Raw genomic sequence first — 14,950 nt, 5'->3', positions numbered from 1 at the left:
GAGTAGACTGGGACTGTACTCGTTGGAATTTAGAAGGGTATGGGGGGATCTTATAGAAACATTTAAAATTATGAAGGGAATAGATAGGATAGATGCGGGCAGGTTGTTTCCACTGGCGGGTGACAGCAGAACTAGGGGACATAGCCTCAAAATAAGGGGAAGTAGATTTAGGACTGAGTTTAGGAGGAACTTCTTCACCCAAAGGGTTGTGAATCTATGGAATTCCTTGCCCAGTGAAGCAGTTGAGGCTCCTTCATTACATGTTTTTAAGGTAAAGATAGATAGTTTTTTGAAGAATAAAGGGATTAAGGGTTATGGTGTTCGGGCCAGAAAGTGGAGCTGAGTCCACAAAAGATCAGCCATGATCTAATTGAATGGCGGAGCAGGCTCGAGGGGCCAGATGGCCTACTCCTACTCCTAGTTCTTATGTTCTTATTACTACATATAATATTCAAAGTGTGAAAAATCATATCAAGAGGGTAAAGCTGAGGAAGATCATAAAGCTGTGTTCTCTGCCTGTGTTCTACTTTACCTATTCTGCATTGGGCTGTAAAGTCCCGAAAGATGTGCTGTTAGGTGAATTGGACATTCTGAATTCACCCTCAGTGTACCCGAACATGCGCGTAGTATGGTGACTAGGGGCTTTTTACAGTAACGCATTGCAGTTTTAACGTAAGCCCACTTGTGACACTAGTAAACATTATTATTAATAATATTGTTTTAGATTGGCCCTTTTTAATCTGCACTCTATATTTAGCCCCTTCACCTTGTTTAAAAGTTGTGCTTGAGTTTATAGTTGTAGTCAATTGCCTATTGCTGTTGCTAAGTCCATCCTTTATTACTGTAGAAGACAGAAAATGTAATTGTATTGAAAAAATGAAGGCACTATAACTTAAAAAAACTGAATGGTATATTCATAAGATCTTAAATATTCTGCTGTGTTGTGATAAGTTTTTGTGCATCTTTATTGGCTTGCTAGATATTGTAATAATATTGGCATTTAATTTTTCATGTGGCTATTGTGGCTAATGTTACTACCATTGTTTGAGTGATATTTAATTGGTTAATTTTATGGCCAGTAAATAAAAAGCTGAATCTCTATTTACTAATCATCTTGGGGAACCTTTGGGGCAGCTGCAGTAAGGTTTAATTTAATAGTTTCTGCATATAAAAATTGTTGATTCTTTTGTGTTGCTTTTTAGGCTTCTCCAACATATTTAAGATATGGGACCTTGCATAATTTGGGAGGAGAAACTGGAAGGCACATATTGGAGGCTGCAAAGGTTGGATTTTAATGTTCTGTCATGTATCTCCATTTACTCAAATATCTCCATTTACTCATAAGAAGAATATTTTATGAACGGTTATTTTAAATGTACAGCAGGCGACGAGTAGCCTTTTAGAAATGGGTTTATATTTTGGATGTAAATTTGGCTCATTTATAAGATTTATTTTGATAGTTTCCTCCTTCATATTACAAAATTTAGTTGCTGGCTGTCTGCAACACACAATTTGTTTTACTTGGAACGACGAGACTCCCAATGGGATTTTGGCCTTTTCCTATTACTTCTCATCATGCACCATTCAACTAACATGGTGACTCCAACAACTTGCATGCAGAGCTCCATAGGTTTTACTGATATTGGACAACAAGGAGAAACATTAAAGTAATCCAGTGTTAGGGCACCCGGACAAGACCCCAATTTAGATTAGGAAGCCGGACGAGACCCCAACAATTTTTCAATTTTGTAAACACTGAGGAAAGGATACTTGGCTCCAGGAGTGATTCCACTGACAACTGGGGATCTTTGATAATAAAACAAACTTTATGATTAACACAGGATTAATCTCCATTAACATCGAAGGAAAAAACAGTTTAATCAATAATTCTAAAAAAGATAGGTCTTGAGCTTACATTCCCATCTCCTTCCAAATGCTAGCAAATTCCCCACACACTGGTCAAATGCGACTTATTAATGAAGTCAACATTCAGTGGCTTACAGATTTTTTCACAAAGTCCTTGGGAGAGAAGCTTTAAGAAGTCAGCCTGAGAAACACATCTCCCTCAAAATCCAGAGCAGAACTCTAAAAATGAAACTAAAACAGACACAGGCAGGGCTGAAAAACTAAACCACAACAGACCTTTAAGAGCAATCTAGTTAGTCCCATTTTTCCCATTCCTTTTCCAAATATCACAATTGTTTTCTCTCTCCAAGTATTTATCTCTTTTTGTTTTAAAGCTGCTACCTAATTGGCATCCAGCACCCTATCAGTGAATTGTAAATCCTAAAAATAAGTCTCTCATCTCATCTCTAATTCCTTTGCCAAATCACCTTAATACTTTGTCTAGGTTTTATTCTTTCCTGCAAAAATTAGTACCACTTCTCAGCTTGGCTGAAATTTGAGAAAAGGATATTGTGGGCCGTTCATGAGCAGAATCTCTCATCCCATCAAGGAATTGGTCTTAATGTTGGGGGATAAACTTCCAGAACCTGTAAACCAAACCATGTCATTTTGGCTTTTTCCCCATTTTACAGGATTAATTCACCTTTCGCAATATTCCTTAATAGTTCTATGGATAAGTGCCCTTGTGTTACATTGAACCGAGCAGAATGGGAAGGTTCTATTCGACTGAGTTGGTTGAATTTAAGTGAGGCAGCAATGGGTTCACATGTTACAATTGGCTTCAATGCTGAATTCTTTAGGCTTGCATATTTTGAATGGCTTGGATGAACTCCTGAAGGTCTGCCAGCATTTGCAGATGTTGGACATAAATGTAATTTGGTTTCATCAAGAGAAGGGATCGAAATATGAAGGAAAGACACCAAAGGCGACATGATAGCTTTATTCTGTTCAACTTTGCAAATACAGAATATTGGAATTCTTTTGCCCAACTGCTGGTGTCAATCAATCCACCATGTCATAGCTGCAAAGATTCAATCTAATCATTTGATATTAATAATTTAGGATAATCATTACAGTATATTGCATGAAACATTTTCAGGAAAGAGGAATTCGATTTGCAATTTTCACTAGTTGACCTTTAAAATCAATAAATTACTAGAATTTATTCAGTGGGCAACTCGTATATTTCCAATTATGTGACAAGGAATAACGTGTCTCACTGCAACCGGAGGAAAGTAGTCTCAGGTTGAAAATGAAATGAAATGAAAATCGCTTATTGACACGAGTAGGCTTCAATGAAGCTACTGTGAAAAGCCCCTAGTCGCCACATTCCGGCGCCTGTCCGGGGAGGCTGGTACGGGAATCGAACCGTGCTGCTGGCCTGCTTGGTCTGCTTTAAAAGCCAGCGATTTAGCCAAGTGAGCTAAACCAGCCCCATTAACATCAAACGGCTCGTCCGGGATTTGTACCCGGGATCTCTCACGCTTTCATGGAGCACAAACCCCAAAGCGAGAATCTTACCCCTAGACCAACGAGCCATAAATGAATAACCATAAATAAAAGGAAGACATGAAGGTGTTTATTCATTCTTAAATCTTATTGACTAGCTCAGAAGTAATTGTGTGAAAAACTTGTTGGGAAATTGTTATTTGTTATATTAATATAAGTTAGTCTCCAGTTATATGCCTATACATGGGTTTACAGTATGGCTACTTAAAACCACCTGATCGGCAAACGTTTGGAATGCTTTCCTTGTCTTAAAATTGTGTTATCTGATCATTGCAAATAAAGTTGCATTTTGTTTCTTTGTCCATCAACAAAACAAACCTGCTCCCATTTTTGAGTTGTTGCAGTATGTTGAAATTGCCTATGATTCAGAGATGCTCAGACACATGGGTTCTCTTTATCCGTTGTCTTTCTCTCATCACTCGTATTGTGGGTCAGTGATGGGAACCTAGGCTAGTGATTGGGCCGCATCAGATCCCCTTCATCTCGGTGGACCACAAGGTTGAAATTGGGCATGTTCACTAATTATGACACCGGAACAATATTGAATATATTTAATACACGCTGATTATTTGATGTTATAAAAAATGCTTAATCATTCATGTATTAAAAGAACTGCCATTAACGTCAAGTGGTAAAAACAGAATAAATGTTTACACTTAATTGGGCGCAGAGGGAGCGCACTTCACAGGTCTTTGCTTTAAGTCATACAATAGGAAAAATACCTGTGTGGACAGAAACCAGTGGAATCTGGGAACTTTGCTTGTGGGCAATAATCAACAAAATGTCTCATGGGCCACACTCAGAACCCCAATGGGTCACATGTGGCCCCTGGGCTGTAGGTTGCCCATGTCTGTTATGGGCTGTACTTAGTTTGGCGGCAAAGAGTAATAGGAGGAATTTCTCCCCAGCTCAGGTCTGTAAATGCTTTATAAGCAGAGAGAAACTGGAGAGGAGGCAAAGTGATTTCTAACTTCACAACGGTATTTTATTGTAGCCATTCTGTTGATGCTGGATGGCGCCACCGTCACATTCAATGCAGCGAGAAAACATGGGTGCAGTCCCTGTCTTGCCCTCCTGCTTCTTTCTCACCTTCCCTCTAATAGATTTTAACAGAACTTGCCATCTGTTAAGCTTCTGTACTCATTGCATTTTTTTCTTTTTTTGAAAAAAGGAGCTGGATTGAAGTGTTTTCTTGTTTAAATTATGCATGAGCAACACGCACAAGTTACTTTTAATTTTTTCCTGGACTTATTTTGTGACAATAAATTCGCTAATTAAAAACTAATTCCTATTAAAATCGTATTCAGGGAAGGCGAAACAATGGTTGAGAGGCAGGATGGTGACCGTATCTATTTTTTCTGGCATTGGTCAAACGGCGAGCAAGGTTTAAAAAATGGGAGCTTTTTGCATGCTTCCGCCTTGGATCTTTTGGCTGCAGATTTGAGTGTAAATGAGATGCAAGTCATTTTGTGCGTCTGGAATCCAATGTGTAGCATCATCAATGGTTTTGTTTCTAAAAGAACTTCACTACAAAAGTCATTAACTTAAGCTTTCAACTGTTATCTAATTTTGTGACTTGTGCCGTTACATATTGTAAAATCTTTGCTTGTATAACTGTTCTGTTTTTGGTTTCAGGGATTCCAGTGGTTGCAGTTGATAGATAAAAGGACAGGCTGGCATGGGCATGCTGGTGGAGGCCTTCATACCAACCCCAAAAATGTAACTGTTGTGTGTTTGTGGTTGAGCATACACTGGAAATGCAATTTTATTTTCATATCTGATGCCTAAGTTTTACCTGAAATCCGTATTGTTTTCATGAAAGGTTGTTTGGTGTGTAATTTACATCCTTGTAAACATGTTGGGTTTTGTTTAATAATGCTTCCATGAAGTAACCTTGACTTATTACCGTATCAAGTCATTTTTCTTGAAATCAGCCGTCCTTAACAGAATGAAATAGGAGTATAATTTCTTAATTAGATTTAAAAAGATGGCGGGGACAGGCAGCAAATGAGAAATAGGATTTTATTCATTCAACTATTTGGTGCTGTTAGAAGTGGATTTCATTTATGGGGAAGGCTAGCCTAAAAACCTGGATATGCAAATCATGTAAGCGTGTAGGGCGTGCAGCTTGTTTCCCAAAATAGTTTTCATTTTCACTGTAAAAGCTGAACTCTAAAAGCCAAACTCTAGCATTATCTGAGTTACTGGCAAATGAGTTGGAATTTGTTCCCCACAAATTGGATAAGACTCACCGTAGATTAGGGGGTTAATTAATGGTGGGGCGTGTTAGGGAGGGAAGTGGTCTTTGCCCTATGTTTATAGTCTCATGTATATTGTTTGTATTGTTGCTGTTACAATGCCAAAAAATACCTCAATAAAATGTTTATTTTAAAAAAAAACATTGGATAAGACAACTTAAGAAGGCACACAGAATCATGGAACGTTTATGGCACAGAAAGAAGCCACTAGTCCCATCGGGTCTGAACTGGTTGAAAAATGAGCCACCCAACTTGCTGCCACTTTCCAGCATTTCATCCGCTATGGAAGTCTGCAGATTGCGGCACTTGAGGTTTGGATTACACATCCAAACATCTTTTAAATAAGGATTGCTGCCTCTGCTACCATTTCAGGCAGTGAGTTCCAAAACCCCCACAACCCATCTGGATGAAAAATAATTCTCATCTCATCTCTCATATCTCTCTACCAATCACTGTAAATCTGTGCCCCCTAGCCGTTGACCTCTCTGCTAAAGTAAATATGCCCTTCCTAGCCACTCTATCCAGGTCTCTCTCAATAATGTGCATCTCAATCAAATCTCTCCTCAGCCACCTAGGTTCCAAAGAGCACAACCCTACCATTCTTTCCTCATAGCTGCAATGTTTCAGTCCTGACAACATTCTCGTAACTCTCTCTGTGTCCTCTCCAATGCAATTACATCCTTGATGTAATGAGCTGACCAGAACTTCGCACAGTTCTCATGTTGTGGCCGAATTAGTGTTTAGAATCGTTCCAGCATAACTGCCTTACTCTATATTCTACATTTCAGTTAATAAATGAAAGGGTTCCATATGCCTTCTGAACTGCTTTATCAATCTGTCCTGCTACCTTAAGGGACGCGGGTCGGGATTCTCCAGTCCCGCAGCCAAGATCTGACGCCGGCGTGAAAAGTGGCACCAACCACTCCGGCATCAACAGTCCCTGATATTGAGGAATGCTCCCCTTCCTTGGGGGCTAAGTCGGTGCCGGAGTGGTCCTGCAGCTCCGGTCGGCGTGATTCCGCGCGTGGGTTCCAGTCTCCGCGCGGCCCCCGGGCAATATGGCACAGGGGCTGGTGCGGAGGAACATAGGCCCCCCCACGGAACAAACCTGCCCGCCAATCGCGGGCCAGGCCACCGTGGCCCCTTCCCCCAGGGTCGGATACCCCCGCTCCTCCTCCAGGACGGCCCCCACAGACACACCTCCCACCGTGTGAGACCTGAGTAACCCACGTTGGCGGGACCCAGCCGAACTCGGCGGCCACTCGGCCCGTCGGAGTCCAGAGAATCGCCGGGGGGGCCGCTTTCAATGCCCCCTGACTGGCGTGGCGGCGATCCCGCGGGCGCCTGAGAATCGGCGCCGGAGAATAGATAAGTCGGCGGCAGGGCGCGATTCTCGCGTGCCCCCCCCCCCCCCCCGGGTTCTCCCACGCGACGCAGGGTCGGAGGATCCCAGCCGTGGACTTTGCTCCAAGGCCCCTCACTTCCTCTCTGCCTCTCAGTATCCTCCCATTTATTGTGCAATCTTTTGCCTCGTTTGTACTCCCCAAATGCATCACCTCGTACTGCTCTGGGTTGAATTCCATTTAGCCACCTGACCAGTCCATTGATATCTTCCTCCATATTGGTATATAAATGCTGTTCTGTTGCTCATACTTACAATTTCTTTCCTTGCAATTCTTCTCTTCCAAAGTGAGGAGCAATTTTATCCTTTAATTTTTTCATATAGGTATTTTATTATAAAATGTTACACTTTTACACTATAGGAGATGTTTGAAAGCGTTATTATTTACAATTTACATGTTGTTCCCTTTTTTTTTAGGCACCCCCTCTCTTCCCAATCCGCCCCCTCCCCATTCCTGCTATTTTCGTGCCCTGTCTTAGGCCCTTTCCTCCGCCGTAGGAGATGGATTATTTGTTGCTTATTTTGCTCTTATGACTTTGTGGGGGGCCCTCTGGCCCCCTCATCAGTCTCTCCCTGGGTAACCTGGTATTTCCTTGGATCTTCTCTTCCCCCCCCTCCCTTTACTTCTGTCCCTAGTTCATCCTTCCACTTCAGTCTTGCTCCATCCAGTCATGCTCTTGCCCTTTCGAGAGGTCGTCTGTATATGCCCCCGCAGTTCCCTTTTTCCATGTTATCCGTGTCCAGTAGCTCCTCCAACATTGTGTGTCTCAGGGCTCTAGGGCACATTTATTTTATCCTTTATTGTGGCCTTCTGAAGTCTACCCATGAGCTTTGAGCTGGTATCCAGTTTGTTTTCTTCATTCTTGGATCGAGGCATTATATTTGTAATCTTTCAGTCCTCTGGTACAGCATTTATATCCAAGGATATTTGAAAGGCTTTTTAAAAACATTTTCTTCAGCATTGAGTTTCATCAACATTTTCAGCAGTACTTCCTTATCTATAATTGTTCCATGTAATTGTTTCAGCTCCCCGATGTATCCTTTAATTCACACTAAGGCATGCTTCTGTAAAAACTGTGAAAAAGCTACCATTCTTTCTTACTCCATTAGATTCTTCTTTTCTCTCTCAATTATCACGTTATTCGTTTTATCGACTCAACTTTGTGTTGATAAAATCTTGTCCAATTTCCCTTTTATATTCCTTCGTAGTCTGTCTTTGTGCTCCCCTTGGCCTTCCTAATCTTTTGCTTCTCCTTTTATATTTTATATTTTCTGCTTATTTTCTTTTATGTTATTTCTGCAATTTATATTTCAATTGACGCCACTGAGCCCCCCCCTCCCTTCTTCCCCCCCACCCCACACAAACCTTTCATGTATATTAATCTGGTTTACTCCAAGTGTTACTGTGGAAGATCTGTTAATTTAAAACACATCAAAAATTCTTGAAAGCGACAGTTCCAAAAAGCTTGTTTCTAAAATCGGAGAGAGTATTTTTGCCATTGTGTTCAAAATATTAAACTAAATGCCCAGATTTCATGGCCTGCGGCGAAGCAACAGTGTTCATAGCTGCCCTTGAAGTAAGCTGTCCATGAAGATCTTGTGATCGCTGGCATGGCTTCCCCCTTTCCCAGCGCAAGTTGGAATTTGGCACAAGTCAAGGGGATCTCCAGATATCCAGTAACTGTGCTGTGATCAAGTAGGGTAAAAGGCAATCACACAGCAAACCGAGAAGTAAAAATCACAGTTTGTCATTTTGATCAGAATTTCAATTGGGATCGATATATAGGATTAAAGTAGAAGCTTCGAACTTTAGTTTTTCTCTTAATGTGATTTAAAAAAATAAAAACAAAATGGAGAAATTTGACATCCCAAAAATAGAAGATTTGGCTTTGAGGGAAACAGATTGATCATCAGTAATTATGACTGTAGTGGGGCGGCATGGTGGCGCAGCTGTCTACGACGCGCAGTCCCGGGTTCGGTCCTGGGTCACTGTCCATCTTGAGTTTGCAATTCTCTCCGTGTCTGCGTGGGCTTCACCTCCACAACCCAAAAATGTGCAGGATAGGTGAATTGGCCACGCTAAATTGTCCCTTAATTGGTAAAAAAATTGGTAAAAAAATAATTGGGTACTGTAAATTTTTAAAAAAAGTAATTATGACCGTAGTGCACCATACTCTGTATGCTTCATCCGATATTAGCACTATACTCTGTATGCTTCACCTGATTCCTATGTATTTACAGTGTGTATTCATCGTATGCCCTATGTTTTTCATGTATGGAACGATCTGCCTGGACTGTACGCAGAACAATACATTTCGCTGTACCTCAGTATACATAACAAATCTAAATCTAAAATCCAATTACACTTCATTCAACAACTTTTTCAAAGGTTTTAATCCTCAAAATTAATAGTGTAAAGGAGCAGGTTTTTGTCAGCTCAGTGAATTCTACTTCATTGCAGCATGTAGGACATCAACAGCACACCTTGTGGGGGACCATAGAATCATGGACAGTTACGTCTGGGTTTCTGGGTTTAACTCATGAGGCATGAAAAACTGCTGAGAGTTTCGGAGGAGTAATGAAGGTGAACACTTGACAGTTTGTGTTGTTACTACTGCAAAATCCTGGGCCATCGTGTAGTATTGCTGCATATTATTTTTAAGTCTGTTAGTTCTTAAAGTTCTGCCATTTCATGCAGAATAAGGTAAATAGTTTAAGTGCAAATATAGAAAATAATAATAATTGCTTATTGTCACAAGTAGGCTTCAATGAAGTTACTGTGAAAAGCCCCTAGTCGCCACATTCCGGCGCCTGTTCGGGGAGGCCAGTACAGGAATTGAACCCACGCTGCTGGCCTTGTTCTGCATTACAAGCCAGCTGTTTAGCCCACTGTGCTAAACCAGCCCCATAGTATTATATAAAGTGTAGATTTATGTTGCTTTAGCAAAGCTATCTGAATGTTTTAATGATTATAAAGGACTACTATCTCTTGGTATCCTAGCATTTTCAAGATGCTGCCTCATCAATGGATTTCTTTTGAAAAGTTGTATGATTAAAAATGATTTTAAACACTTTGTTCAGTTTATTTCAGACTTTTTAACATCTAATGTACAGCAATAGACTTGCTGAACCCAGCTATTAGTTGAATTTATAGTGGTGCCGCTCTAGGCCACAAAAATGACTCCTCACCTGCTGCTTCTGTTAAATAAGATAATTTAGATTGTCAACACAGTCACCCATACAAACCAGAAATACTCATGATGTCATTAGCTTTTTGATGTTTACAAAAATGTATTGAGTTTTAAATTGTACTAATTTTATAAACTTTATCTTTCAGTTCAAAGATGTTGATACAGGAAAAATCCTCAGGGCTATGTTTACATACGTTTGGCCAAAGGATAGGCCTGATCTCCGTGCCAGGGTGGCTATATCTCTTAGCCTTTTAGGTGGAGCGAAGGTCAGTACTTTGTATTTTAAGAATGATGAGTTTTTGTAACTACTGTGCCATCCAATAGGTTTTTATTTGCAACTTCTTTGTGAATGTATAGATTTTTCAATAATTCTTTTTACCACAGTGCCATTTCATATTTTAGTAATCCAACATAGTCAAAAGCTTGAACTTTAGTCTTAGAACATAGAACAGTACAGCACAGAACAGGCCCTTCGGCCCTCAATGTTGTGCCGAACCATGATCACCCTACTCAAACCCACGTATCCACCCTATACCCGTAACCCAACAACCCCCCCCCCCCCCCCCCATAACCTTACTTTTATTAGCACACTATGGGCAATTTAGCATGGCCAATCCACCTAACCCGCACATCTTTGGACTGTGGGAGGAAACCGGAGCACCCGGAGGAAACCCATGCACACAGGGGGAGGACGTGCAGACTCCACACAGACAGTGACCCAGCCGGGAATCGAACCTGGGACCCTGGAGCTATGAAGCATTTATGCTAACCACCATGCTACCCTGCTGCCTTGATTGTTTTTTTTTAAATTTAGAGTGCTGAGTTATTTTTATTTCCCAATTAAGGGGCAATTTAGTGTGGCCAATCCACCTGCACATCTTTGGGTTGTGGGGGTGAAACCCACGCAGACACGGGGAGATTGTGCAATATCCACACGGACAGTAACCCAGGGCCAAGATTCGAACCCGGGTCCTCAGTGCCGCAGTCCCAGTGCTAACCACTGCACCACATGCCGCCTTTTAGTCTAATTGTTAGCAAGGAAACGAGAAGGAGACTTGTTTTGCACAAAGTTATTTTGCACGATTGTGGAGTTGTTATAACTCTGTTTCTGGTATAATCCCCTTTATACAACAAAGCAAATTGTGTTGACTTCGCAATCTTTCTGTTTGCATTTGATCAACTTTGAAATGGAGAGGGAGACATATTAACCTCCCAACTATTATGTCAAGCTGGGAGTTCAAAAATGTACCAAAAGTGAAATCTAAAGGAAGTGATGGATTTAAATTAAATGCTAATTTTGATCAGAAAAATAATTTAAGGGCCTGGTGGAGTGGGGGTGATTGGATGGAAATTGGATTGATTCGCTGTTTTCCTGCAGAAGGTTTTGCTTTTTTTTGCCCAGCTGACAATGCTATGTGTTCTCGAACACAAACAGTGATTGATGCACAAGAATGCACATTAGCTGTTCAAGGTATGTAGTAAAAGGAATTTTTGAGATGATGTGAACAGAAAATCAGAGGATAAAGCTTTTGCTCTTGACTGTTGCTCAGGGTAACTCCAACCTCCCCAAGTCCCAAAGTTACTAATGGAGTTTAGTGTGGTGGTTGAGGTCTGTGATCTACATGTTAAAACATAATATCTCACAGCTAATTAATCAAGGCTTATTGGCATCCGTTTTTGTCAAGTCTTGGCTTAGATTACCTTGTTTTGGGCAGCACCAAGACGCAGTGGTTGGCACAGCTGCCTCACTGCGCCGAGGTCCCAGGTTTGATACCCGGCTCTGGATCACTGTCCGTACGGACATTCTCTCTGTTTTGTGCGTGGGTTTTGCCCTCCACAACTCAAAGATGTGCAGGGTAGGTGGATTGGCCAAACTAAATTGCCCCTTAATTGGAAAACATGAATTGGGTACTCTAAATTTATTTTTTTAAATTACCTCGTTCTCTGGAAGTAGTTTGTGGAGCTGGAAAATGAAAAGGAAAGGGGGACAAATGTACGCATAATTTAAATTCATAACTCTGCAGAAATGCAAAAGTTCCATCAGAGATGCAAACTGTGCAGAAAATAATTTGCCTAAGGCCATCTTTTCTACCTACTAGAGAAGGCCGGGGAGCAGCACTAAGTAAACTGCTGTTCAGAGAATCAGTTCGGCCACACCAGGCCAAATGCCCTCCTGTACTGTATAAACTATTATACAGTAGTTTACTGTGAGTCAGAAAATGTTAGAAATATGCAGTGTAATTTGTAAGCATCAGAATTCGAGAGCTGAATGTTCCAAGTGAATGTCTTTCCTCGGAAGCATGATGGTCTATCCCCAGAATAGTGTAACGTTAAATGGGGTGTTCATTTTTGACACGCAAGCCAAATTTTGAATTATTTATTTGAAGATAGCAGTGCACTACACTTGCCAAACTTAATCCCGATCAGAATTATAATTAAAACCTACAGTCTGTCCAATTATTGCTGAAACCTCTTTCTGTGCTTTCGTGGTAAAACACAATTTTTCTCATTAAAGATGCATTCCAAAATGATGCTGGTATTCTATTTACAGTTATCAAATGTAATTATTTGAAATTAACTGTATACCCTATGCCCTGAAATACAAACTTTATTCACGTGGGAATGTAATTTACATAATATCCACATGACTGTATTACCCCTTAGCAATTTGGTCTTCTATCCTCCTGGAATAAATCTAATTATACAATGCACTGTGGCGTTCTCTGTTTTATGCATGTATGGAATCTTTTTATTACAAACTCAACGGTAATCTAAATTTTAAATGTTAACCCGAATTGATGTGTAGGTTAAACATCTATTTTTGGTGTTATCTTGATGTAGTCTATTTTATTTTTAACTTGATCACTATACAGTATAAAGGAATATAGTCTCTTCCACTTGAAACTTGAAACATGATTTTAGCTTTTAGTGACTATTTTTCTCCTCCGTTTCTATGGAACCTTGTTCTCTCGTGTATATTATGTATGTGCCTGGCAATCTATGTGCACAGTAGGCCTCTTAATCTGCTAATTGTTCAATTAAGCATGTTTGACTACTGTTTAACTCATTAGTTTGCGTTAAATTTTCATCATTGGATCAGTTAACCAAACAATGCGTGAATGGCTTCATGGCATTCCCTATCAGTACATGCTACTGGTAGTCTTTAAGGTATTCTACAAATTATTCCTGATTTCAACCTTTGCCGTTAGCCATTAGCCACTTGCTGTTGGACATCCATTTCACTGACCATGGGACAAGAAGAGCTCATGTTTGTACAGAATCTTTGATGTCGTAAAACACCCCAAGGTGTTCACAGGAGTGTTATCAATCACAATTTTTGACACTGAGCTACAAGGAAATATTAAGGCAGGTGAAGGTCAAAGAGGTAACTTCTAAGGAGCAACTTGGAGGTAGAGAAGCAGAGATGTTTAGGGAGGAAATTCCAAAGCTCTGGATCTTGAAGGTCATGGCCATCGATGGTAGACCAATTAAATTGGTGACTCACTGTGCAGATATCTCTTGAGGATTCTAGGGTTGGAGAAGATAAGAGATGGGATGGGACAAAGCCAGTGAGAGATTTGAAAACAAAGTTGAGAATTTTAAAATCAAAGCATTGATTAACCTGGGAGCTGGTGGAGGTCAGCCAGCACATGAGTGATGGGTGAACAGAACTGTCTCTGAGTAAGGACATGGGCATCAGAGTTTTGAATATCCTTTACGGCAGGTCGAATGTGGAAGGCCAACCATCACAGATCCGGTGGAGAGTATGGATAGGTTTATGGGGGTATTGACGAAGTGTGGGTGATTTTCAGGTTATAAGGTCAATGTAGGAAAGAGTGAAATCTTCCCGGTCAATGTTCAGGTGCAGGGGATGGGCTTGGAAAAGTTGCCGTTTCAGCTAATGAAGTTGAGTTTTCGATAGTTAAGTAAGTACACAGGTGGCGCATAGTTAGACCCAATAAGTTGAATTTGGCGAACTTGGTGAAGAGGGTGAAGGATGTTAAGAGGTGAGATGTTCTCTCACTTTTGCTGGCTGGGAGGATCCAGACAGTAAAGATGATGGCCTTGCCAAATTTTCTGTGATTTTTGTGCCCAATTCAATCTTTGGAAGGATGAATAAGATAATTTCTGAGTTCTATATGGGCAGGTAAGGTACCCCGGATTAGGAGGCTGTTTTTGGAGAGGGCTAGGCAGATTGGTGCTGCCAAGCTTGCGCAATTATTACTGAGCGTCGAATGTTGGAAAGGTTAGGAAGTGGGTTGCAGAGGAGAGGTCGGTGTGAGGACGGATGGAGGCGGCCTCGTGTAGCGGGACGGGTTTGAGGGTAATATTACTGGCATCTCTTCCGTTTTCGCCAGCTAGGCATTTCATGGGTTCGGTGGTGGTGACGTCACTCGGTGTGTGGAATCAGTGCAAGCAGTGTTTTAAGATGGAGGGTATGTTATTGTGGCTGGTGATCTGTGGCGATCGTAGATTTATCCTGCCAGGGTTAGATTCTACATTTAGGGTATGGGAGTGGGCGGCGATATATTGTTTTAGGGACCTGTTCGTGGGTGTGTGGGGGTAGGTTTGCGGAGTTCGGAGAGTTGGAGGAGGAGTTCCAGTTGCCAAGAGGTCATGGATTTTGTAAATCAGGAATTTTGTGTGAAACGAGTTGGCCATGTTCCCGAGGTTGCCACTCCCAT

The 14,950-nt window shown here is 41.1% G+C and overlaps 1 protein-coding gene across 1 annotated transcript in view; it reads left to right on the top strand.

Annotated features, from left to right (window-relative positions):
* Positions 1-14,950, top strand: part of abcb7 (ATP-binding cassette, sub-family B (MDR/TAP), member 7) — a 78,124-nt gene that overhangs the window by 10,537 nt on the left and 52,637 nt on the right. Inside the window, exons 2-4 of the mRNA XM_038774578.1 lie at positions 1,203-1,283; positions 5,050-5,133; positions 10,412-10,531. Coding sequence (XP_038630506.1) covers positions 1,203-1,283; positions 5,050-5,133; positions 10,412-10,531 — 285 coding nt within the window. The remainder of the gene's footprint in view (positions 1-1,202; positions 1,284-5,049; positions 5,134-10,411; positions 10,532-14,950) is intronic.

This window comes from Scyliorhinus canicula, chromosome 17 (assembly GCF_902713615.1).
Source record: "Scyliorhinus canicula chromosome 17, sScyCan1.1, whole genome shotgun sequence".
NCBI lineage: Eukaryota > Metazoa > Chordata > Chondrichthyes > Carcharhiniformes > Scyliorhinidae > Scyliorhinus > Scyliorhinus canicula.
Note: the sequence above shows the minus strand (reverse complement) of the source record. Positions and strands in the feature narration are given on the sequence as shown.